At 40.1% G+C, this 27733-nt stretch overlaps 1 protein-coding gene across 2 annotated transcripts in view; it reads right to left on the bottom strand.

Annotated features, from left to right (window-relative positions):
- GPC5 (glypican 5) overlaps nt 1–14904 on the bottom strand; it is a 1144217-nt gene extending 1129313 nt beyond the window's left edge. The window contains exons 1-2 of one of the 2 annotated variants that reach the window (XM_045201452.2): nt 14674–14904; nt 14354–14588 (exon numbers count right to left, since the gene is read on the bottom strand). In XM_045201452.2, the coding sequence (XP_045057387.1) occupies nt 14354–14516 (163 nt within the window). In that variant the 5' untranslated portion in view covers nt 14517–14588; nt 14674–14904. Of the gene's footprint in view, nt 1–14353 lie in introns of both variants that reach the window. The other variant, XM_024567049.3, reaches the window with a different exon arrangement.
- Between the last annotated feature and the right edge of the window lie 12829 nt (nt 14905–27733).

Genomic DNA, 27733 nt, shown 5'->3' with positions numbered 1-27733 from the left:
AGATAAGAAAATGGGGAACGACTGGGTTTGCTTTTGGCTTATAGCCTTGTTTGGGGAACAAGGGAAGTGCTGGGTCTCGGGGAAAAGAGGGCTCCAAGCTGAAGTGCTCCCAGAGCCCCCGGAGTTAGAATATTGTAAAAAAAAAAAAACCTGTTCCATCCAATACTGATTGTTGGATCGTGCACCAAGGCACCACATGAACAGGCCCCCTGTCTGCTTGGTTACAAAGGTTCTAGGAGTTCTTCCAACTTGCAAGTTAACAAGCTAGCTATATTACTGTTTCCCTGATGTGAATAGAAGATGAGAGACTCACAGCACAGCAAGCAAGCAGCATGAGTATGAGGCTCGTTCCCCTGCCCCGCAGGGTGCTCTGGTTGGATGCCTGCGCATGTAGCGGACTGCATTCCAGGGAAGGAACACTGGTCTTGTGGGGGGTTTGCCACTTCTATATCAAGCAGAAACCACCCTGCTCTTTGCCTTAGGAGAAACTACCCCTCAACGTTGCTTGCTGCAAACACAACAATGAGAAATGACTCAAGTAAAGGGAAGACAGGGCCTTATACTATGGGAATATGTGAGACACTCAGGGCCCAAGGCAGACAACCTCACCTGACAGAAGGTGAGCTAGGAGAGAACAGAGGACCACAGAAGACAAGAATAGAAAAGGAGGTAGGAAATCTATCACTGAGAAGTTCAAATGCAATACGTACGAGTTTAAGATTTTGCCACACGCACTGGGGAACCATAAAGACGTGTGCCAAACACCACTGGATTTGTATGTGTGACTGGAAATGCTTTCTAGGACCTCCTCCTCCTCTTTCCCCCCAGCTCACCTTACAGTTACTGAAAAAAACTATATGGTGATCTCCTCCCTGAAATTTTTAAACTTGCAACCAAGAGGATTGGGTCACTTTTTCCCTTTTTGCAGGGAGTCTATACAGCGGTCATATTTTCTGCTATAAGAAGGCTGTTCTGCAACAGGAAAAAGGTTAAAGCCACAAAGAGCAAGAGATTTGTTTTGTAAACATTCTAGTCCCAATTTTCATTTGTTTAGCATATCTGCATCTCTGCTCTTCCTTAGCTTTCACTGTCCCTTAACGTGCCTTGATAGGTATCCAGTGCATTCCTTTCACAGTTTAGGACAATTATACCTGGGCTTATGTCACTTGAATGTGAAAGTGTGAACTAGTTTAGAAGGACAACATTCTCAGGTTTACATTTAGAAACATCACCTTTTTAGCATGTGGAAAACGACTTCCAATGAAGACAAACTGGAAGCAAGACCAGCAGGCTATTCCAACAGTCCAAGAGAGAACTGACGGTTCTGTTTGCTCTTCAAGCTGTGCCATAATCAGGTACTCTGATTCGGAGATAACGTTAGAATTAATTCCTGGCACTGAAGTTAGTTTGGAGCACCTGAGCAATTCCAGGGATATTGCAGGAGGACCAATTTCAGTTCTGGTAGCTCAGGATCGAAAGCTGGCCTGTCCAAATGGGAGGAAGAACAGCATGTAATACTGAAGGAAAAGGGATAAGATGATGAAGGGTCTGATAAGACATAAAAATCCAGACTCTTAGGATAAAGAACAAGAGGACTCTCTGTTTCATCGCCGCCATTGGACTCACGCCCAGGAGGCCTGAAGACCTTGTTACATGGGGAAACCAGTGGAATTGTAAGGGCTTCATCTTGGCAGCCTCGTAAGTGGGAATCACATACACGTGTAAAGTTCACTTAGCTCAGGGTAAATTAAAAATTCTGATTCACTAAAAAAACCATGTGTTTCAAAAAAAGGAAAATATAACCAGAGACATTGAAGTTAAGAACAATCTAACAATGGATAGGGGGGAGTGGGGAGGGGACAGTGGGAAGAGGGGATTACAGGAACTACTATAAAGGACACATGGACAAAATCAAGGGGGAGGGTGGAGGTCGGGGAGGGAGAGGGGTGTGGATGGCGGGGTGGAGGGATGGGGAGAAAAGGCACACAACTGTAATTGAATAATAAAAAAATTTTAAAAAATTCTAAAGACATTGAAATTCGTGAAGTCTATTTTGCTTCTTAACTGCTTTTTTCCCTCTCCCTAATTCTATTCCTCAAGGCTATCTACTGACTATCTATTATTAATGGAACTTTTGTGTACTTTGTTTGGGGTATGTTCATACATAAATTGATCCTCAAGCAGGTTCCTTTTTTTTTTTTCTAGTCAGGCCATAGTTTGCTTATTCCTCACACTGTACTATAAGTGACTACAGTCACTTGTTATTTGGTTATATAGCTTTACCTCTCAGTGTAACCACATAATTATCTATAATTTATTATTTAATAGAAATTTACATAGCTAGACATTTTCTGTGTGATGTATACATATATACATGCACACACACACACACACATATATATATAAATATGTTTAAATTTACTTGATTATTTTATTGAAATACTTTCCCACAGGTTGCAGTTGCTACGCAAAGGGTACACAAAATTTCAATTTTGAGTGATAACTGCAGAATTTCCACTGAATGTAGAGAAAATCTTCATTAGTCTTCTCTCTTAATATCTTTAAATGAGTGATTTCCTATAGTCACAGGAACATGAGATATCAGTATTTTTAATATTTGACAATATGACATTCCTAAGAAATTGTTTCTTCCCTATTAATGTTGAGCTCAATCATCCTCACTTATCCTTATTAGTCATTTATATGATGTAAATTTCCTCTTTATGTTCTTTCATTTCCCTTAGAATATTAGTGTCTTTGTTACCAGTTTATGAGTTCATTGCTGATTAAGAATGCCAACATTTCAGTTGCTGTGCTTTACAGATGAAATGCCATGGGGTATGTTTTCCCTCATTTATTTCACTATCATGTTTATTTTATTTTTTATTATGCAGAAGTTATGTATTCAAATATAATTATGTGTTTTAATTTTTTTTAAAGGCAATGGAAAATCATTAAAGGATTTAACACAAGAAATAAAAATAAGATCTGAGCCCTACTGGGAACTCGGTCAGGAAATGGACTGCCGAGGAAAGGACCGAGAGCCGGCGTAGGCTGAGTTAGCAGCCCGGCCATGAGAGCGCACTAGGTTAAACCATGGCGGTGTGGCAATGGTAGTGGGCAGAAATTACAGGGACACTTGTGAAATAGAATCTAGAGAATTTGTTGATTGGTTAAATCGCTGGAGTGGGCGGGGATAAAACTACTGTGTTATTAGTACGGCGTATTATCGATTTAGTCATATTTCCCACTGACACCTAAAGAGTTAGTTACCCACCACCAGGTCCTTCATAAAGGGGGAGGGGGAAGGAGGGAAAGAAACAATTAACAAAAGCGTGATCACAAGGCAACTAAAGGTGAGTATAGAAATCACCATCGATTGGAACTTCTAAAACCATGTATAAATCAACTCTAGAACAGATTTATGTTTTTATACTTTTTAATTACAAATCAAATTATCTCTAAAAATCTGTAGACTTAAATATTTAAAATATGTAAAGTTTTGTCATATAGGACCCTGGAAGGAAGTGCATTGCTCTCAAATAGTTTTATTTAAAATTTTTAATAAAGGGCAGGGTATAGGAAAACTATAAGGAATACTATTATACTTCCTAGCTAGTAACTGTGGAGAAGGAGCTGCTACTACCTCTTAGGAGCCAGGAGGAGAAAGTAGTTACCAGAACCCAGAGCGAGTAGTGCAGCCACCTGACAGGAGCTGAGTGCTTAGGTTAAAGTGACATACACGGGCAGCCTGCAGTGACTCCACAAGGTGAGACCTGGGAAGCACCACATGCCACTGGCCTGCCTAATCTCTGCTCCAGCCATTGCTCCCCATCGACTGCCAGAGGCAAGAATGCCCGTTGATATAGTCCAAGAAGAGGGCAGCGTGGAGGGTGCATCTGACGGGACAGACAGAGGCTGGCCAGCACGCACTCCACCTAGGTGCCTCTCATTTGGAAGAAAAGTTCTCACCCCCCATACAGGAGACGCACACAAACCTGTCAGTGAATGGCATGCAAGGACGTGCTAAAGCACACTAGACAATTAACTCCTACTCGCCTCATGAAGTCAATCGCCTGTTGCAGGGCCTACCCTTGCTCCGCTTTGCTCAGCATACTTCCAGGCAAAGCACCTTCCCCTTAACCTTAATTGAATTAATTTAAATGATGTTATTTTGCAAAAAGACTAATCTTTAGTTTTTAAACTACATAATATGAATAAACAAACCTATTTTACCATAGAATTAAACTATAAATAATAAATGGTTGATTTATTAACTAAAGAATGAGAACACAGACTGTGTTTCTAAGGGTAAAGGATTAATACTTTGAGGGTGAGTGGTGGGAGAAAAATATTTGACAGTTATTTTATTAACATAAAAAGTATTTCTCCTATGATTTCTTTGCTCCCTAATTGAGCATAAAAAATGTTTTAATGTATCTGAGAAGAACATTTGTAATAGACTTAATTATGTGGAATTAATTATGCAGCTTTTATAGAAAATATTAGTGTGTACAAATCTCTAGCACCATACCATGTGGTTCTCAAAAACCACTTAAAGGGAAAAGGAACAGCCTAGAAAACTATCCCTGCTAAGAAAGAAAAACATCTCTGAGTGAGTTGTTTGCTAAAAGTCACACAGCTAATAAATGATGGAGTTGAGACTAAGCTATTTCAAAACTACAAATTCATTTTTATTCACTAAAATGTGTGACTATGACATTGGACAGATTATAAGTTGAAATACCTGCTTTTCCTACTTTTTATCCCATGACATTTCAATGCTTTGTCATACCTACATTTTTTCTTGTTTTGTACATTAGATATTTCCAAAGATGGCTAGAATTTTACATATTTAATAGCCCAAAGTTTATGTGTGCCCCCAAACTTATAAAAGTGAAATTCAGTGTTGTGTTGTAACTAAAGCTTTTGCAATATAAACACATGCCCACAAATCTTCACCTGAAAAATATTACCCTGAAGAACTAATGGATCCCTCAGCTTTTTGACAGTTTCAATGTTATTCCTACTTCCTTTACCTTTTAAGTTGATCAAAAAACCTTTTTTAAAAATTCCTTTTCTCCCCCCAGAGTAAAATGTATCTCAACCCTGGTGAGAACAGCCTGTTAATCTCTTTATTTTATTGACCTACTTCACTTTCAGCTCATTAAACACAGACATTTTCAATGATCAAAAGAAAATGAACCAAATGTAACTTGGTGTAACCTTACTAAATAAGGGAGTTCTTCAAAAAGCAAATAAATCTGGACAGGTAATTTAATATTGACAATCTTCCATTTCATATATATGTATATATACACACACACATAAAACAAGGGCATCTAGGAATAATTTTTATATTCCTTTGATCTATGAAGGCTTTTCATTCAACTCCCTTCTCAGGTCTCACCCTCTCTCAAAATGAATATTGAAGAAATCATGAAGTGAATTCCTTTGAAACTATAAAACAAGGAAGAGCAAAGGACTATGAGCTCTAAGAAGATATCTGCAAATATTATTTAATTATATCACTGTAGAGAATTATAAAAACCTAGTTTAGTTATCATAGTACAGAAGAGGAGAACTAGTAATTCAAATCCATTACCTTAATAAGAATAATAAACAATTTAAATTATGAAACTAGAAATGTTCAGTAGCTATTGACTATGACTAAATTTGAAATATATTTAAGTTAATACCTGAACCATATCAAAATATGTAGATCTCATAGGAACTGACTTAAGTAATCCTTCAACTTAGGTAAAATTTCCTAATACCTCTTATAAGGTATCCTAAATAAGTAACCAACCACACTACATATAGAAAACAAAAGTTGTTTTCCTCAGATGTCATTGAAGAGAGGCCCTAAACACTAGGTCTTTCTAAAATTGGAATTGTTCAAAACAATGTAGAGACAGATTATTCCTGTTTCCAAATAATATCTTTTGCGATTTGGCAGCAATTTTTGCTTGCATATCTGAAAGGCTGTGGTCTCTCTACTTGGTCTACTCTACATGGAGTCTAGAGCAGTATTTTTTTTTAAGATTTTATTTATTTACTTTGAGAGAGAGGGGAAGGGAGAGAGGAAGAGAAACATCAATGTGCGGTTGCCTCTTGTGCACCCCCTACTGAGAAACCCAGGCATGTGCCCTAGACTAGGAATCGAACCTGCGACCCTTTGGTTGGCAGGCCAGTGCTCAATCTACTGAGCCCCACCAGCCAGGGCTAGATCAGTATCTTTTAATAAACAATCTTCCTAGCTCAAGGATAATTCCATAGATAAGTGACATGTACTTTGCTCCCACCACTGAATTAGCAAGGATAGGAGATGGAAAGACTGAATCATTTTCTAGTTCCTTACTATTAATTTCGTCATAGAAAGGAACCATTTTGCAACCAATCCAGAGCCCAATGTAAATTGTATTTGGTCACCTTTATTTTTCTCCATTTTCCCAATAATAGATCAATTAATGTTCCACAGCAGATCAGTTACACTGTCTACATAATGACAAAAACTGTACAAATAAATGCAGTATTTTAAATGTTAAATAGTCTTCCCTTCCTTGAACATTTGAGAAAACTTTCTTCCAGATATTTGCTTAGCAATTAATTTACTCCATTTCTCAAATGTCTTGGATAACAGATAAAAATTCCTTTAAAAGGGTTGGTTCACTTTATAGAGTTTGTGGTAGAGTTACATAAGAAAATATTAACTTTAGGAAAACAATTTGTTCAACAATAAACTGAGCCCAGATCAGAATATATTTTTAAAAACTTCAACTTCTACATTTCCCATCTATTAATATTAAGCATAGAATACATAAATACAATAAATTGGGCCTATTCAGTAACTAGACATACAAGATTAATTTTACAAATCAAAATGTATTTATTGACTTTGGCCTAGTCACAAACAAAAAGTCACAGATCCCACCCTCAAGTAGCCTATTGAGTCTAGTAGAAGGAAATGCTTCCATTTAAAATCGGTACTGCTGTTTGAGTCCCGACCTTGTACTAGAAATAACTGAGTAATGACCCGTGTGTGGTGAGTTCGAGGATTTCAGGGCTGATGGGGAAAAGGGCAGTCTGTCTCAAGATGGCAGCAGTACACACAGTGAGCTTTATTCAGGCTCTACTGCATCAGGTGGCATGAGAAGGGAGGTCCCTCCTTGCAGGAGCCCCCCCCCCCCCAAGAGACAGCAGAAGCAGGGCCACTACTCAGAAGAAGGGAAAGGCGAGGAACTCCCAGGGGAGAGGGCATTGGAGGGGGCTCACATGTCTCGGTGATGTCCACTCAGCAGCAAGGTGTAAAGCCCCTGAGAGAGCCTCTAAGGGCAGCAGCAGCTGGGGCCTTTCAAGGCCCCCGAGTTTGTTTCACCTGTGGCTGGCTGAAGTTGGGTGCAGTTTTGTGGGATGCAAAGCAGGCAGGCTCTAAATGACTACGAATGTGCCTACTTGAGCATATTGAAAACAATGGAGTGTGTAAAAATGTGAGTTTGGCACTGGTGGGCTTTGGGCTAATGACCCCAACCTGCTGTGAGGAAATAAACATAGGAGCCAAGTTTTCACCCATTCATATAACACTATAAAACATAACAAAGTTCATTGTATAGAGATAGCAGAATCTTGTGTGTTCGATACCCGTGGATGGACATCAACAAATATTTCAACTCCGATTCCTTGTCAAGCCCTGTCCTGGGTACCAGATATTCTACAATGAGCAAGGTACATAACAGGACTTATGTTGTTTGTAGGGCCAATGCAAAAAGAAAAGGCAAGACCCTTTGTTAAAACTTCAAGAGGGCGACAGAAGAATATTAAACCAAGCATGGGGCTCTTGTGAGTGGGGAACCCTGTGGGACTGTGCATGTTAATGAAATTGCCCTAGTAGATATGTCCTCTATTCACATCATGCACACAACCTAGTGATAAAAAATCAACAGTAAAAAGAAAAGAAATGTCACCTTGATAATTGGTAAACATAGTTCAGGAAACCTTGAGAAAGGCCTCTCAGAAGAGCTGACTTTTGAGCTGAGTCCTAAAACCAGCCAGCGATATAAGGTGTGTGTGAAGGAGCCACAGGTTGGACAGCTCTTGCCAGTGGCTCTCAGTCAGATTTTGCCTCCGTGGGACATTTGGTGATGTCTGCAGACATTTTTGGTTGTCACAACTGGGGAAAGGAGGATGCTGCGACGGACATCTCCTGGGTGAAGGTCCTAGAGGCTTCTTCTACACAGCCTGCAAAGCACAGGACAGCCCCCACCCAGCACCAGCCCCTCCACAACAGAGCATTATCCAGCCCTGCAAGGCCAGTGGTGCTGACCCTGAAAACCCTAGTGTAAAATGGATGTAGATGATGGGCAAAGGCGTAAGTGGGGTAAGTTTAGCACATTTACCGTTCATGTTCTTTCCCGTATGACTTCATGGTAGTGAATGCTGGAAACCTATATTCCAACAAGGGAGAATTCAATTTATGGTACAGTAATTCAGTGAAACACTACACTATCACTAAAAAAATACATGTTTAGAAGGATGTTTAATGTCATGGGAAATAGTGATAGGTTCATAATTAGTTACGAAGAATAACAAAGTAATTCTAACATTCCTTCAAAGAATATATATGTGCTTACAGAGGATTAGTGCGAGTTTTGAAGGATGAAGTCAAAGGGTTATTGGTGGTTATTCCTGGGAGGTAGTTATTTTGCTTATTTTATACTGTTCAGTACTATAAATTTTCAGAAGAACATATATTCTTTCATAAAAACCTGAAAGTACAAAATCTCCTTTTTATTTCCATAAAAGTACTTTATACATGCAACTTACAAAACAGTCATATGTGAACCTGATATGGCTAATTAAAACTATGCTATTTATCGTGATTCATAGAATGATGAAATATTTCAGAATGATTTTAGCAATATCATTAGCGAAATCTGATATACCTAAAGCTGAAAAGTAGAAGAATTGGAGGTACAGTTGGTGTTGTCTTTTCTTCAAATTGAAATGAAGGCCAGGCTTTTATAAAAGAAAGATGTGGGAGATGGCTACTTCCTATTAAAATTGTTATTGTCACTTAACTGAGTACATCAGGTGTGACATTCACAATCTACTTCAACAATGCATATGACTGGAGTTCCTCATGACTCCAGTAAAACAAAATAAGTGTGTGGTTTCTTGAACAGTTAGGTCAAGAGGCCATTGATTTATAAATCATGTCTGTTTAAGAGATGCATCTGGTTGTTGGAATGTTACAGTTAATAATACCATATTTTGCTGTGTACAATGCACACATTTTACCCACATTTTTGAGGGAAAAACAAGAATGTGCATTATACATGAGTATAATGAATATATAATCCTGTGTATAATGCGCATCAAAACATGACTGCACATTATACACAGTAAAATATGGTAACAAAAATATTATAGACACAGAAGGTGTTCTTATCAAGTGCGGTAAGCAAAGTGTATATGCACAAAAGTCCTTATTTCAGAAAGTCTGGACAAGCTGGAAATGTGGTTTGTGGGGGAGCAGGAAAATGATGAAATGCTCTTTGTAAGTTCCCTAATTTGCACCCCTCCTGACGCCAATTATACAAATACAGGATGTTGTACACTTGGCAAAGAGCATGTAAATTATGGGATGCAGGGAGGATGGCAACACACACACAAAATTTACATTTGTTAGCAAACTATGAGAGCATAGTGTGATTAGTACAAGGCAAACTCCTAATGGACAATCATAGCCCATGACCCAAAGGAAGGAAATTATAGTCACTTCCTCATCACTAAGCTTTGCTAAAGGCCTGGATGAAAATGAAACCCGTGATTCTCTGAGACATCAAGGCACCCTGGCTTTTCTAGAGGAGAAAGCGACAAACTTCGCTGACACTAAAAGGAGCCCTTGATGTTTGTGATGCAACACAGACGTCATGCACAGAAAGAGACATCAGCGACAGGACAAAGGCCCGTGAGGCCTGTGGTGTGGCCGGATGGCCACAAGGACACTCCGCAAACCCCCAAATGACTAATCACCCTCCTCTTTGACCAGGAAGAGTGATGACTTCTTCATTAATGACAATGATCTTCCTAACACCTACACAAAGTACAAAGATGCCCAGTTCCTGGCTTGTCCTCCTTCATTAAACCCTCCTTGTGATCACCCAGCACAAGCCCAAACCCCATAAAAAAGCCCCTCTCAATCGTCTCTTACCAAGACACCCACAGTTCCTGCGGTGTGCAATCTTCCTCGCTGCAGCAAGCAAAATAAACCTTATTTGTTTGACCATAGGTTTGTTTCTGGTGGCCATGGGCTGGTGGACTTCCACAGATGGTGATCCTGACAATAATCTCCCCCCTTGTCAGACCATGGGTCCCTTTTATGGCTTCAGAAGTTCCATCACCATAACTATGCTTCTCCCTCAACAAAACGGGTTAGTTCACAAAGACAAGAATTAGAGACTACTGTCAAAGACTGACTATGGCCACCAGCCATGTAATCATGTGAATCCCTAAACCGCCCTATACCCGCTACTTCCCTCCCCGAATGCTGGTCCCGGCAGTGCAGGCAGGCAGCTTTGGACACGGCTACCAGCAGTGGTAGTAGCCTCCTTCCTTCCCTGGAGTTTCCATTAGATCCCAAAAAGAAACAAAATACTCACCATGACCTAACTAATGCCATTGCAGATAGAAACATACTTTCCAATTTTAGAAACAATCATGTGTGACTTGAGAAAAAAATTGTTATAAAGTATCTTCTGATTTCTAGAGATCTAAAACTAAAATTTCACCCTTAGAGGTCAAGTCCAGTTACAATCATGACACTAAATTAAAATTGCAGTGACAACACATTTTTGAGCACTTACTGTGTGCTCGGATTTGTGCTATTTTACATACATAATTTCATAGCATCTATGCAACAGTCTTGTCGGATTGCAGCAACCCATTTTACAGATGAGGAAACAGAGGTTCAAATAAGATAACTAACTTAGGTCACAGAGGTACTGGTGGCAGAAGCAAGTTTTGAAATCAAATGTCTATAATTCCAAACTCCAAGGTTACCAGATAGATTATGTCTCTTGAGCATGAAAATGAAATACTATGTTTGAAGTGATTATAAGATTTGATTACAATGAAAGCAGTTAAAAATTTAAAATCAGAGAGTCTATTTAAAGTGGCCTACAGTATCAGGATTTCATTTTGCCATATCAAGTGTATTTTTACTGTCCCATTTACAGCCAAAAGCTACCAAGAAAAAGTTGTCTTCTATAAGCTACTCTCTGTATCAACAAGTATCCACATTTTTAAAACTAGTTGGTATATAAATTATCTGACTGTAGTCTTGGACTTTTCTTATAAGCCTCTCCTTTCTGAATTATCTTCTTCTAAAAAAAAGGAAATAATACATGTGTGAACAATGTACATGCGGATAGAATTTCAATGGGAAAGCATTCTCCCTACTCCCCAATAAATAACATAAATATAAAAGGACCTTTAAAAGACATTCTAGCTTAACAGTTCTTTTCTGAATAAAATAAACAGGAGCAAAGGGCACCTTGACAACTACTTAGGAAATAAAATCAGAACACATGGAAATCTGTAATTCTAATCACATTTACACCTTCTCTCCTTTTTTTCATTTCTCATCCAAACATCCTTAGGAGCTCAATAGGCTTAAAAGAAATGGGGCAGTGTAGAGAACAAAGGTGAGGGCAATCTGAGAAACATCTTAAATGGCCCTTCTCACTGTGTTAATCATTTCAAATTAGGTAAAATAGTTTTCAGAAGATGTAAAAGCCACAAATGTAGGAAGAAACTGTAAAAACTTATTCTACCAGCTTATATTATTTTTAAAATAATATTATTTTGGCTAGAGATCTCAGAAATTAACCTTTTGGGAACAAGAAAAGCAAGAAAGCACAAAGAAAAACTTTTGAGGAAAAGAAATATCAAATTTAAAGGTATTAGCTTTTGCCAATGAAAGCTTAAGTGCAAAATAAATACATTTGTTACAGAGAATATTAATATTTGTGTTCTCATGTGGAAATGACTACTTGTACATTAACTATGGTCTCTCTTGAGACTGAGGATAATTTTGGAAAATAAGATAGCCCACTACTAAATCAAGCTAAATGTTATAGAACATATAAAATATAAAAGTAGAGAAAAGCATTTCTGTACCATGGGGTATGTATGGTTTACTCAATTTGGGAGTGAGTTTTTTGTTTCTTTAAATGGGAAGGAGAGAAAGATCAAGGGTAAAAGAAACAGTTGAACATTTAAATATTCAAATAAACAATGACCAACAATACACAGACAAGAACAATACAGAATTATATCACATTCCTGCGTGAGTGGCTTTCACTGGGTGATTCTAATCCAGAGTAACACTTGCTTGTGACTTTTTCTTAATGCAAATATCAAAGGGAGTTAGCACTTCTTCCCACCAGCATCACTGATGCGGGGAGAATGCCACCTTGCACAACCTGGTAGTAGGTGCTACTCCAATGCCTCCACCCGCTAAGCCACACAGTCAGTGAAGGTTCCAGCAATGGGGAAGCAACCCAGAATGTCTTAGAAAAGAAGGTCTGTGCCATCCCGGCTCTGTGAGCGTGTGTGAGATGTGTAACAAACCCAAGTAAGTACAACCATCTCCTGCACCGCAGGGCAGGGCTTCAGTTTCTTCTTCCCCACTGGTAAAACGCTGGGACCCTCTGTGAAGCTCCTCCTCAACAGAGGCGAAACCCGCACAAGGGTCTAGAAACTAACATCTTCTAGGCAATGCGTTGCCTCCAGCAGGTACCAGAAATACTGAGACATGAAACATGGGTGAAATCAAGGCCTTCCCGGGGAGCTGTCAACATTCACTGAACATATCGGCCAAACTTACGGCATTTTGGAGACCAAATCTAATAACGCAGGTGAGGATTTCACAGCTCAGCGCCCTCACTGCGGCCTCCTCCCCAACAAACCCTGGTATGTGAGGTTTTATCAGCTACCGGTAAGTGAGGTTTCTTTTTAATGGCAAGAATGCACTGAAATAAGAAAACAGGTTTAAAGGGAGTACTATTTTTTGAGGACAAAGAATTTCAACTATGTTGTTTCAAACAGTAGAGAAAACACCTAATATCGAACAGATGTTCAAATGAATATTTGTGTTTGTTTAAAAGACTGGTCACATAAACTAACATGGATTCAGGGTCCCCAAATATCTTGATTTTCCTTGTAGTTTGACTCCAGAACTGAGTGCACAACCAGCAAAGCAATCAAGCAAAGTACCTACACCACAGTGCTAAGAACAAGTCTCTCTGCACTAAAAACTCCGGCAGAGAACGAATTTTAGACCCAAGCATCCTCCACAAAGTCTTTGTTAACCAGCACGCTCACAGTTCTCAGCTGTGTCGGCTTCGTAATCAGGCTAATTTCTCCAGTAAGATCTCGAGTCCGGACACCTGCTACGGCGTTGGACAGTTAAGAGCTATTCTCGCAGACCTAACGCAACCTGGACACTCCACCAGCTGAAGGACATTTGCGCGGCAGGAGTGGGCAGCAGGGGGTAAGAGTGCACGCAAAAGGCTCTCACAAGAAGCAGAGTCTACACTACCCACGCTTTCTGTATTCTCTCCGCTTTAACCTTTGGAGCATCTCATCGCCGCTAAGTGGCTCCGCACTACGTTCAGTTTGATCGCCTGTTGCCATCACAGCTTTCAGGCGATACCGAGAGAGACACTGATCAGTTCGGTTCCGGCCAGGAGGGTGTAGTGCCAGGGCGCGGAGAAGCGGCTAAAGGTCACGCCAAAGTGGGTGGATGTAAGGGTCCGAGTGCTAATTAGAGAGGGGGGCCGGCTGCCCTCCTCAGTGCCCCACTCTCTAGCAGAGAAGTGTAACGCAGGTTTGTGTTTTCGGAGTCAAACTTGGGGCGACCAACCCAACTCCTTCCACCGCACGAGAAAGCAGCAACCAGGAGTCCCCGGGCGGGGCATTGGAGAAATTCCCACTCCACTCCGAACGGAAACGCGGTCAGGCCGCGCTGTCCCCAGCTGCGTGTTCTACTGGCCTGCTCCCACACATCCGCCGAGACTAAGGGAGACCTGGCGGGAAGCAAACGCCCAGGGCTCGAATTAGCTGCTATTCCCATAGTCAAGGAGCCCCCGGACCTGCGCTGAGCTCGAGATATTTACCCCGAGCTTCCCCTTGAGGCCTCATCGAGATCCACCTTGCTCGGCCAAAGAGCCTGAAAGGTCATCTTCCCAAGAAGGGCCAACCCGGGAGGCTGGGGAGCGCAGTGGCGGCGCCCAGGCTGCTCTGCCCCGCATCCAGAGGCGCTGCCCTGCGCGGTCCGGTAGCGCCTTACCTGGCCTGGGCGAATCCGGCAGCCCCTTGGCCGCTCCCACCAAGCGCCACTGGAAAAGTTTCCGAACTTCTTCGCAGCTCTGCACGCCTTCGCTTCGGGAAAATCCAACGAGAGCCAGAAGGAGGAGACTGCAACAGCCCACGCGCCAGGTCGGTCCGTCCATCACCGGTGAGTCTTGGTCACCCCTTCCTCCGCCGTGGACCGCACTCTCCCCGCGCACCCTGCGCTGCGGGCTCTAGAAAATGTTCGGAAGTCAAGGCTTTTTAGGGGCGACGTCCCGGGGTGGGCGTTCCGGGGCGGCTCCGGGACGCGGGCTGCACCTGCGAGCACTTAGCTTTCTCCCGAGGCGCCCGTGGCTAAGACACGGGAGTTCTCGGGCCGAGCGCCGCCGGGTCTCCCTCTCCGCCGCGGGCGAGCTGACGCTGATCCGGCGAGGGGTGCAGCTGGAGCCGCACGAGCCCGCACGCCTCCGGATCTGACCACCGCGGCTGTCGCCCCCAGCTGGGCTCGGAACCGCCAACCTGAGATGCGCCCGCCGGTCGCGGTCCGCAGGCAAGCCCCGCCCCCGGCCAGGCCCCGCCTCCCCACGCCACGCCCCCCGCGGACCCCCGGAGCCCCGCGACTGCAACGCCGGGACCCGATCTGGAGAGGCGGGAGAGCGACGCTGCCTGGAGCAAAGAAACAAATGAAACCCAGGCCGGGTTCTCGCTCTGCCAGCCAATCGCAGGGACACTCTGCTAAAAAAAGAAAGAGCAAATGAGTGTAGAGGCTCAGAGGAAGCAAACGTTGAGAAACACCAGCTAGAACGAAGACGAGATATTTCCCTGTAGATCTAGGTCCTCAACCCATAGGACTTTGGATTCAAATTACATGAAATGGTATCTGGGCACAATATAAAAGGCAAAAACTGCTTATAGTTAAATAGCCCAGTTGAGAGGCTTAATAGTACTTACCCGCTTCTAAAAGAGTGTACATGGGAAGTTACTTTTTAAAATTGCTTATGTTACTGCTTTGAAACATTTTCCTGTAACATTACGATTTCCTGAAAGAATTTAGAAGTCATAAAAATTACATTCAAACTTATCACGTTCTTATAAATCACAGTAAAGTCCAATTTATTCTTTTATCACCATTTAGCATCATGTTTTACTTCAACGCTTTGTATGTTTAAGGGCCCACTTCTGGAATTTCTGTAACACATTTGTCAAAGGACTGCTAAGGGGGAAGAGTGCCCAGGAGAGCTTCTCACAAGGAAGATAGAAAAATAAAGACTTTAAGTGATTTTTAAATGACAAAGGAATTTTGTCAACCCACAAACTTACAAAAGAAATGCATTAGAAAGCATAAAGCAAAGGGCTGGGTGCATTTTCTTTTCTTTTTTTTAATCCTTTTTCTTGTTGAGGTAACATTGGTTAATTACATGTTTCAGGTGTACAGCATTATCTTTTGATGCCTGTGTACACAATGGCATGCTCACTGCCAAAAGTCTACTTTGCATCCTTAGCCATACGTTTGACCACCTTTATGCATTTTGCCCTCTCTTCACCCCACGTCCCCTCTGGTAGCCACCAAACTGCTGTCTATATTTATGATTTTTTATTTTGTTCATTTGGTTTTTGTTGTTTTATGTTCCATATATGAGAGAAGTCATATGGTTTTAGTCCTTTTCCCTCTGACTGATTTCACTTAACATAATAACCTCAGGGTCCATCTGTGTTTTCACAAATGCCAACTTTTATCTTTTTTATGGCTGAGTAGTATTCCACTGTGTGTGTGTACACATCTTCTTTATCCATCATCGATGGGCACGTAGGCTGCTTCCATATCTCGGCTGTTGTAAATAATAATGCAATGAATATAGGGGTGCATATGTATTTTTGAATTAATGTTTTCAGATTCCTTGGATAAATACCCAGGAGGGGAATTGCTGGATCACATGCATTTTCTAAATGTGATTGTCCCAATGCTAAGCCTGTGAGTGACGAGAGTGTCTCTTCATCTACAGGCACCTGAAGACAGAAGGCCTCCAGCACAACAAAACTACTTAAAAGCATCAGGCAGAAGGGAACTATAAATGCCCTAGCTACTTACAGGGAATTTAATCTCAAATTTGAACCCTTGCCAAGAGATAGAGAGGAATAATTTTAAGTCTTGGTTAGCTGTCACGGGACTCTTAATGACCACTTGATAACAAAGGCAGCACTTCCAGCAGTAGGCCACTTGCTTGGAAACCACTCCAGGGTAATGGCTGAGATACATCAGAGAAATTGTGCTCTCTTGGCTTTTGACATCAATTCCATGAATGCTAGACTTTTTTCTTTTTTTGAGAAGCTCTCTTAGTAAGTGAGAATTGAAAAAATTAGCTACTTTTTAAATTCAAGTAAAGCTTTGTATAAGGGGTGGGGGAACTTCCCCCTGAATCTCTTCTTCTCTAGCCACCAAGTATGGAAAGGCTGCTTGGAAGCCAGCTGTATCTAATAGAAGAAGAGAGGACCATGAGGAAATGCATAGTGCTTAGGTGCCAAACAATATTCTAAGTGCTTTTTTTGGACATGAATTCATTCTTTTAATCTTTATAACAACCCCATAAAGTAGTTACTATTACCACTGATTTACAGATGAGGAAACAGGCACAGAGAGGTGAAGTGACTTGCCCAAGGCCAGCAAAGCTGTTAGGTAGTGGCACCAGGAATCAAAACCAGGCTTCAGAATCCAGAACGTGTGCTGTCAACCACAGGCTCTCCTGGGATTCTCCCTGCCATACCAACGAACCTATTGAGTTACATGTAGTAACACCAAAGGCTGTTTATTAACTTACCAGTGTTTTCACTAGTAAATACACATGATTTTATCTATAGAATTTTATTCTACTAGAATCCCATCTATGTTACTATAAGGTGAATAAATACCCCAATTTTCCCCAAACTTCTTTTTTTTACTGAGATCTTTTTTTTTAATCCTCACCTGAGGATATATTTACTGATTTTAGAGAGAGGAAGGGAGAAGGAGAGAGGGAGAGAAAGGGAGAGGGAGACAGGGAGAGAAACAACCATAGGTTGCCTCCTATGGACTGGGGATGGGGATCAAACCCACAACTTTTGGTGTATGGCACCATGCTCCAACCAGCTGAGTCACTCATCCATGGCTCAAGGTCTCTTTTTGATGGATTTGATCAACATAGAATATTAATATTAAACAAATTCTTAGAGATGACCTGGTCCAATTTATTCACTTACACTCTCTAAAACAATTCGTTTTGTAAGGGTAAAATCACAAACACAACAGAGAATTACCGATGGCTCAGTAAAAACTAATCAACTAACAAATACTAATTGCAAGCATACTATGTATATTTTTTAAAAACCCACTATGTTAGGCATAATAAGAATTACAGAAACATATAAGCAAGTTCTCTTCTTGGTGTTTTTGCTATTTACTTCAACTGAACAATTAGGTGGGAAGCTGTATAGAGAAATGGAGTAGGATCTACTGAGAAAATAAATATATTTAGTCCATAAAATGTCTGCCATTACAAAAAATAAATATTTTGTTTCTACCTCTTACTTCCTACCACTACCACAGCAGATGAGCCAACAGTGGCTGGGAAGGGCCTCTTTTCCTATCAGCATCCCTGTAGCAGCTGCCCAAACAGACAGTCTGCTCTGGTTATGCTGTGAATCTTCAAGACAACTTTCCCTCTTCCAACCAGAATACAATGCCAAAGTGCCTTTCATATGGGCATTCTAGAAGGACCTCTACACACCGTGCTATAAATGTTTGTTCAATATGCCTGTAAATAGTACAGGTGAAGCTTGGGAGGAATTTCCATCACTTGATAGTGATGGTACCTCATTTTTCAAAGGTCGTTCTATAAACCTTTATTGAGTACCTTTTATGTAATAGACACTGTGGTTTTGCCTTTGAAATATCAATAGCCTTACATAGGAAAATCTCTAAATGGTCATTATTTAAAATATACATTAGTCTTCTAAATGCGATGCTCCTAAGTAACTGTTTACAGTGTGACAACTCGAGACCTCGTGAAGAGAAATAAAGAACCATCAGGATGCTTTAGGTGATATTAATGAAATCATGTTGCCCTTAACCATGACTACTGCTTTAGGCTAAGACTGGCCTCTGCTGTGGTCACATGCAGAAGCTGGTTGGGGTAACTTTTGTACTCAAACAATAATAGCTAATATTTATTAAGTGGTTACAAGTATTGTCTCATTTTTCATCTCAATCACCCCATGAGACAGTTACTATTATACTACTAATGAGGAATCAGACTTATAGAGATTTAAAATAACTTTCCAAAAGCCACAGATGGGATAAATGCCCAATTTGTAGCCAGGTAGGCCAGTTTCCTCATTCCTTTAGCCACTATGCTCTGTTGCCTCTGACAAGCCAAGCTCCTGTTCGGTGGCCCCTTGACTCAGACTCGGCTCCCTACATAGTAGGAGTCCTTGTCCTCACTGCTGTTCCTTGTGGCCAGCCAGCTGGACCTCATCTTCATAGGGATCCAGAGACCTGCAAGGCTCAAATCCTGGTCCAGAAACATCTCCCTTAGCAGGTGGCCAAGATACCAGTTGCTCCTCCATCCTCCCACAACTAATTTTTTAGTCATGAGAACTGATTTGTAAAGATAAAATTCAGTGTACGACCTTGTTATCTTTGGGCTTCATGGGGGCCCAAAGGCCTGCCCTTGGGTTCTGCTCTTGCCAGATATGCACACCCCTTCGCATCGAGCAGGAAATGCACCCCCCACCCCAGCTAGCTCCCCTACCAGCCAGACCAGCTCCACACCACCTTATTTTCAGCCTAACCGATTTCCCCTCCTACCAGCCTATGAAATTACCAAACAAGTCAATTACACCCTTCCATGGGGACCAAGGAGCACCTGACCCTCTTGTCAGTAGAAAGCCTGCCTTCGACAGCCCTTTCTGGTTCATTTTGCTCCCAGCTGCAACCCCCAAATGGCCCTGCGTGGCGTGTGCTTTCCTCCTCCCCTGAGCTGACAGCACATGTAACTAATAAACTGCCGTGACTCTCATCTCTCCAGTGTCGTATGTGTGGCCATCTCATATCAATTAGGGAGGGGGTGGTCCCTCCTTCATCAATCGGGTGAGTAGGAGGTAGTTAGAACAAAAATAGAGTCATCAGTTTGATACAAGCGATTCCACTTAGCTATTTCAAAAAAGAAAGAAAGAAAGAAATCCTGACTTTCGCCTCACTAGACTTTCAATCTCCCCCAAGTACAGGCTTTATCTCCCTTGCTGCCCTATTAAAGGGAGCCAAATTGCAGGTCAGCCCCAGGTGACCCTAGAAATGAATTTCTGCCACAAGGAACCAGAAGGAAATTGAGGGATCCTCCCAGACAACTCCTCGGGTCAAGAGAACAATGGTTGAGGAAAGCCTGCCTGCAGGAGAGAGCTCAAAGGAAATACATTCCATAAAATACTCAAAAGCAGACACCAACTTGAAATTTACATGGAAATCAGTGGGAAATGTGATCAGCAAACACATTTTCAAGCAAATGCTTTCTAAAATATAGCTATCTACTGCTAATCTATATTTCCAATTTGAAAATCCTTATTTGCTAATCACCAGTATGTGTTTGCCAGTGATTTTAAAATATATTCAATGCACTTGTGTCATCTCAGTAATTATACTTTAAGGCAAAAACAATGTAACTTTCACAAAAAGCAGTAGATAAATAAACTGTTCCTGTGTGGAAATTTCAAAAGTATTATTTTCATACTGTATTTAATATTATAGGTTTTACATTTGCAATTTCTAATAAAGACATTTTACTTCTTTCAGAGAACCTACTGAAAAAAATATTAGTAGCTTTCTAAATGAGAATGAAAGCATTAAAAAAGACACAAAAGAAAATTCAATGAGTTTATGAAACTAAATTTCTTCAAATAATTTTCTTCTGGTCCATATCTAAGAACGTGAAAATAATGTCCTCAAAGTTGTGATATACATTTCATGTGTAAATTACAGTACATTATAATAGAATTGAATACTGTACAAATTTCTCTCATTTTCGAATGTAGAGTTTGCACTAACTGATGTGACCCCAACGATTTTTGGTTTCCAAAAGGAGCAAAATTCATACCCTCAATTCAATTCCACCATTAATTATATTATAATTATATTTTAAGGAAAGACAATTGCATGAACAAATAAACTGTATGGAATACATAACATTCCTCCATTAACAATGTTTTCCAAAAATTAAAGTAAGTCTAAAAACACCTTTCATATCTGTGTATTGCTGAGACTTTCACGTGAGAACTAGGGAGCCACAAAAGTGGAACTACCAGACTAGGAACCTTGTGAGTCCCAGTGGGCCTGGCTTACCCGCCTCTACCCACGGAGCTGTGAGCAACTGTGTATTGTGAACTCCTGTAACTTCACTAAATGCATTCATCCCCCTTGAGTTTGACATCCTCATGTTCCCTGCATCATCTTTACCAGAATTCTTTATTTTCAAGCAGCAGTCAACCTCTGCACTTCAACTAAATCGTTAGATTTTTTAATTACTTTCAAAGTGAAAAGTAGTACTATCTGATGGAATGGTATCAATAAACACTTTACGACCAGGTTATAACTACCCAATTAAAATTATGTACAATCAATGCATCACTTAGTATTGGGTTGGCCACAGATTTCATTTGAGTCTTTTCCCCTAAGATGGTTCTAGTAGTGCTTAGTTGTCTTTAACTTCATTCCAAACACTTTTGTTAGACTGTGCTGTGACAGCAGTCATGTCAGCGTGCATTTTTAAAAAACTTATCAAAATTGGTGGCTTTTTGTGTAGCCATTTTAACATTGAAGATGGAAGAAAATGAGCAAAATTTTTGGCATATTATGCTTTATTATTTCAACAGAGGTGAAAACGCAACTGAAATGCAAAAAAAAAAAAAGATTTATGCAGCGTATGGAGAAGGTGCTGTGACTGATTGAATGTGTCAAAAGTGGTTTGTGAAGTTTCGTGCTGAAGATTTCTCACTGGATGATGTTTCATGGTTGGGTAGACAAGCTGAAGCTGACAGAGATCAAAGCAAGACATTAATTGAGAACAATCAACATTATACCATGTGGGAGATAGCAGACATACTAAAAATATCCAATCAATAAAGTTATTGGTGAAAACGAAAAATGTGTCTTTTATTTTATGGAAAAAACCTTACGGACTTTTTGGCCAACCCAATATTTGACTTCTAATAAATCTCTGATGTCTGATTCCCTTCTTTTCCTTTACTATCCCATGATAAAATGTGAAGCGGATGTCTTAAAAGTTTAATGGTACTTCCAAATTAATTATTTAATTGAGAATTAAAGATTTGCCTAATTGTTTTCCTGCAACTTATTACAGTATCTTAAATATCAGTATCTTCAGATTAGTTTTAATACTACATAACGAGTACTCTCCAGAATGGTTATTCATTATCTGTGACATCTTGGGCAAGTTGTTAACCGTTCCACACTTTCCTCACTAAGTACGATGAGGGAAACGGATAACTGTGTTGCACCATTGATAGGGTTAACTGAGACAACTCTTTGTTCATGTGCACGCTCAATTAATAGACACCGTTATTCTTCTCCGTTGGACAACTACCTGTCAATAGCTCCTGGTCTATTAGTTACATCCTACATGTAATTAGGATAAGTCTGCTCCTCAGAAACCAGCCACTATTTAAAACTAAAGTCTTTTGTCCTCCCTATATTAATAGTACGGTTTCTTCATATTAACTAGCATTTTTGCAACTATCAAATAATTTTTAATAATGGAAAAAATAAGCATTATCTCAAGCCAACGTGGAGACAGGAGAGTCTCAGTTGCCCAAGGTCATGAGCTAAGTCATTTTTAAAAGGAAAGTCACTCCTCTCTGAACATAATGAGCACTTAGAGCAAGAACTGGAGACTAATTATCATCAGCTTTTTAAGATTCAAAGTGTAGACACTCTACTAATGATAAAGCCTCATAATTGATAATTATCTTTGATTAACGAGTAGGAAGTCTTCCAGAGGCTTTCACTGCTGTGTACCATTGTCATAATTGATCTTTAATTATTCCATCTAAAGATCCTTTTATCATATGTTAAACCTTTGCTATTTATAAATAAGATCCATGTACAGCCTTATTAACTACCCTTAGATGTGATATTACTTTACAAATGTCTGCAATTTAATTAGCATTCAGCCTAATTCTTCATATTTGCATATGAAAAGGGACAAGCAGTTCATGCTCTCAAGCAGAAAGCAAGGGCTCTGACCACTTTTGAATTCTCTTCTTGATCCAGACTTTGTGAGAAGAGAGAACAATCCCCTCTCTGGATGTGTCTGTGCAGATTTTACATAATTGGCAACTTCTTGCTCCTGAAGGAGAATTGTATTCTCGTGTTTCCTATTTTGGTGAGAGAAAAAAACAACTTCCATCTGATCTATTTCCTACACATCATCTTAGTTTTCCTCACCCTCCCTTTTCTTCCCACATTCTCAAATGATTATACATCTACTCTCCTGATGTTCATAAGTTGCAGTAGTCCAAACCCTAGTGGTCAGCTCTTGTATATATCTGCTGACCCTGAGTTTATGAAGCACTTGCTTTCTGCAGTCTCTCACTTCCTCAGCTTCCCTGACAGTGCTCTGTTCTCATTCTCCTAGCTCGCTCACCGACATGTACTTCTCTATTCTTTTGTCTGTTTCCCCTCCTTCCTACAGTCTCCTAATGATTAGTATTTTCCAAGGCTTACACCTTAGGACTTGCTGTTCTTGTTCTACATATTCCCAGGAGGATGTACTGAGCTAAATACTGATCCCTCCCACCAAAAAAATCATATCCACCCAGAACCTCAGAACGTGACTTTGTTTGGAAATAGGGTATTTGCAGATCCATTTCATTAAGGATCTCCAACTGAAATCATGCTGGTGAGACCTCCATCCAATGACTGGTATCTTCTGAGAAAAGGAGAGGCCCTGGTTAGTGCGACTCAGTGGATTGAGTGCCAACCTGCAAACCAAATGGTTGCTGGTTCGATTCCCAGTCGGGGCACATGCCTGGGTTGTGGGCCAGGTCTCCAGTAGGGGGTGCATGAGATACATCCAGACATTGATATTTCTCTGCCTCTCTTTCTCCCTCCCTTCTCCTCTCTCTAAAAATAAATAAAATCTTTAAAAATAAATACTGATGGCAAAAAAAAAGTAGATGATGCAGAGAAAAAGAAGATGTGAAGATGGAGGCAGAGATTGGAGTAATGCAGGAATGCTGAGATTGCTGACACCCCCTTGAAGGTGGAAGAGAGGTGTGGATGACCTCCCACTCAGAGCCTCCAGAAGAAACCAACCCAGCTGACACCAGGATTTGAGACTTCTGGCCTCTTCAACCATGACAGAATAAAAATTCTGTTGGTTGAAGCCACGGAGTTGTTGTAATTGGTTATGGCAGTCCTAGGAACTGAATACCTAAAGGTTCTCATTACATCACTTCTGACATTTGTGCTAACTAGCCACAGGCCTTTCCCTCTACCTCCTCTGCTTTTTAATTTGGGTATCCTACCATTATCTCAAACTTTACTTTTACCAAAGGGACCTATCAGACCTTCGGCTTCTCCACAGTTCACATTCTCCCTCATCCATTGATTTTCTTATTAATTTAACAAGCACAAGACCCTGAGGTCTGGTCTTTTTATTAACAAAATCATCCTTGCTAACTCAAAATGTTTTGTATTCTTTCCCCTGATGTTTAACCACCTATCTCTCATATTCACCTGTTGCATTCCAACTGCCCTAGCTTTCTTTTTAAATTGCAAGTTGATGACATTAGTTCCCAGAGAGGGCTCAGTATCTATAGTCTCTTCCTGATCCAAATCATCCTCCACCCTGGGCCCACCGAGGTTATTCAGTTTATATCAGAACTATACTCTATTTAAGTACATGTATATTTAATATAGAGTATAATAGAGTTTAAACATATATGTATATAAATAGAGTATAGTTCTGATAACACACACACACACACACACACACACACATATATATAAATTGATGGCAAAGCAGACTTTAGCATCTACCCGTGTGTTTTTCTAAGTATAGTTCAGGAAACACCTGAATCATTTTAGCCTGGAATGTTAGAATTCAGGTTCACTTCTACTCATAAGCATCAGGTAAACCTAGAATTGCTTCCCTCTTCCTTTTTCTTTAAAAGCCCAACTCAAGTTTCTAATTTATCACGAAGACTTTTCTAGCCTCATGACTCACATTATTCTTTACCATTCTGGATTCCTGTAGCATATAATTGTGCCAATTATTATTTGCTTATCAATTATGTATAATTATTTAAGTTACCATGTAGTTTGATTTGTTTCCTTAAGAAACTCTTAAGCTGCTCCCAATTCCCCACAGGATCTAGGACCTCAGTAAATGTGGGCTGAACCAATGCTGGAGAGGAAGACTAAGTGTCCATCTTGAAAGACTAACCAAGTATGCCAGGGGAATTAGAGGTAGACTGCCTCATTGGAAAGTAAACTAACGTGATCGAATGCTTATATTCCTACTTATTCCACTCAAGTTCAACTATGAAGGCTGAAACATAACAATTTAATCATAGCATGTCTGATATTTGGTCTTCAGAAATTAGATTTAACCTACCAATTTTGTCCTATTGTCTACTGGTCTAATAGCCACTAAATGAGTCTTAACACAACAAAATTTGGCTAGTCACCTGGGAGAATAATTCTTATGTTTATGGTAAAATAGAATATGTTTTAAAAACTATAATTTTAAAACTATACCAATATTCATTACTCACTCTCAAATATAAATCATTCCATTCACTCTGACAAATATCTATTGAACATATATTATGGAAATCAAAATATCAATTGCTTGATCCATGGCTTACTAACCATGGAAACTAAATGTAAAATAATCCTATTGCTCTTTATGAAGAGGAAGACATAAATATGCTGCAGAGAAATATCTACAATACCCAGATTCTGTCAGCCCACTTTATCATTTTTAATACAATTAAATGTAAATAATCACAAGTTTTATTTTTAGAAGCTTTCCCTAAAAATATTTTAGAGTCATGTATTTTTAAACGATGCTTTGGCTTTCATTAATTAGCTTATTCCTTGCAGAAGAAAAAAGGTTGCATTACAAAGTTCAGAATTGAAAACACATTGCTGCATTTTTTATTTATTATTCTCACTTCTCAGATGTTACACAGAAAAAACTGGAGAAACGATTATACTAGGTTTCTGATACCACCCCTGTACACACATTTAACACAGTGAACTTTTGGTCAAAATCCCCAAAACATAACCTAAACCATTCATTCAGACCAAACCCACTGGCTTTTTTTCACCAACACGTAGAGTGCCCTGAGTCGTTCCATTAACTCATTCAAACATCAAAGCACCTGCATGCCAGGCTCTGTTCCAAGTACGAAACTAGGGATGCGGAGCTGAATCCCAGGCAGTCCCCACCCTCAAACAGTTTACAACTTAGAAGGACTAACAAGCACATTAACAAGTAAGGACCAAAAAAAGTTATGGATGCCCCGATCAGAGCAAACACAGAGGGGCTACCACGGCTTCCACTGCAGAAGGCTCAGAAAGCTAGTTGTTTTTCAGGCATAATTGCTTAACACATGTCCTTCTGAATATTTCAACAGGCAATTTAATCAAATGGACATTTTATAATAAAGTACAAATATCTCCTTTATGATGACTCGTTGTATCTAAGAGGGTATGTTAAAAATCACAGGGTTTCAAAAACAAAGACTCATGCTTTCATTCACATTCACTCCACATATCACATCCTCAATATGATGGAATATGATGTAGTCAATTAAAATGATGCTTTAAAAGTTTCCAATAACTTGAGAAGGTTGGATGGAGAAGCTAAGATTAAAAATGTATATAAAATATGAATGTACCTGTGGTAGAAATAATACAGAACAGGGGATGATAAAAAATATACTAATTTGACCTGGTTAGTGTAGCTTAGTTGGTTGGAGCATCATCCCGTAAACTGGAAGGCCACGGGTTTGACTCCTGGTTGGGGCACATGCTTGAGATGCAGGTTCGGTCCCTGGTTGGGGCGCTTATGAGAGGCAGCTGACTGATGTTTCTCTCCCTCTTTCTCCCTCCATTTCCCTCTCTCTAAAATCATTAAAAAGCATATCCTTAGGAGAGGATAAAAAGGAAACAAAATTGGAAATACACACACAAACACTAGCTGGTTATTTCTGGCTCATTTCTTTCTTTTTCATAGTTTCAAATGTTTTTTCCAAATTTAGAGTTGTAACATGAAAATAAGCATTTTGTGCAAATGAAATTCCACCTTACCCTAAAAAATAAGGAATCTACATTCCCAACATTAGAAAAAGGAAAAGAAATATGCTAAATGATTAATGGAAAAAAGGAAAAGCGCTGAAAGGAAGGCTTGCACTTGCCTAACATTCCTACCACAAGAGATTTTCAGATATTTAATGGGAGTTTCTGACTGCTCATTTCGCAGCTCAGTAGCTTTTTATTAAGTATGAATCTTTATATCCAAATACATTAATGGGCCTTAATGAAATTTTAGGAGCCCAAGTCAATGGGGCAGTGGTTACGTGGAAGTACACCAGCTCCCTCCTATTGTTGAACATGTGCCCAACTCCCCTCTGCCCCTCTTTGCTGTGGCTCCCACCGCGGCCCTGCCCCTGGCTCCTGCCCTCCTGGCCTGAGCGCTCCTCTTCCTTCCAATAACTAGTCTGGTTGGGAGTCAGCCAGGTGGCAGAGAGGAGGCAAAACCAAGTCACTCTGAACAGTCATTGGTGGAAATATAAACAGTAAATCTCGGCAATACAAAAAAGGCCAAAGGATAAGTATTACTGACATTTTTGCACTTCGAATGGTAATCTGGATAATGCTACAAGTAAAACGGTGACCCTGTTGCTTTATTATTACCTGATCAGAGAATCCTTATAAGTTTCTTTGCAGTATTTCCCATGTTAAGTTTCTTAGAAAGAATATAACTTTTAATCACATTACTTAAGAAGCAAGATGATGAGAGAGAATCATCAGCCCCTGGATCTAATCAAATTTTCCCTTCATTTATAATATGCTGTTACCTTGAACCTGTCGTCAAGTCTCTCAGAGGTTGTAGTTTCTCTAGAGGGACTAAGCTAAATGGCCCACTATCCCTTGTCTAGCTCTGAAATTCTATATTTTAATGTTGGGTTTAACAAGGGCTCTTGAAAAACAATAAGCAAAAAAAAAAATCGAACTGCTCAAAATGAATTAAAACACTTATTTTCACTGCTTAGCTACATTTGAAAAATTTACACATAATTAATTTTTTAGTTTTGACATTCT

This window comes from Desmodus rotundus, chromosome 13 (assembly GCF_022682495.2).
Source record: "Desmodus rotundus isolate HL8 chromosome 13, HLdesRot8A.1, whole genome shotgun sequence".
NCBI lineage: Eukaryota > Metazoa > Chordata > Mammalia > Chiroptera > Phyllostomidae > Desmodus > Desmodus rotundus.
This window is presented reverse-complemented; position numbering and strand designations above follow the sequence as displayed.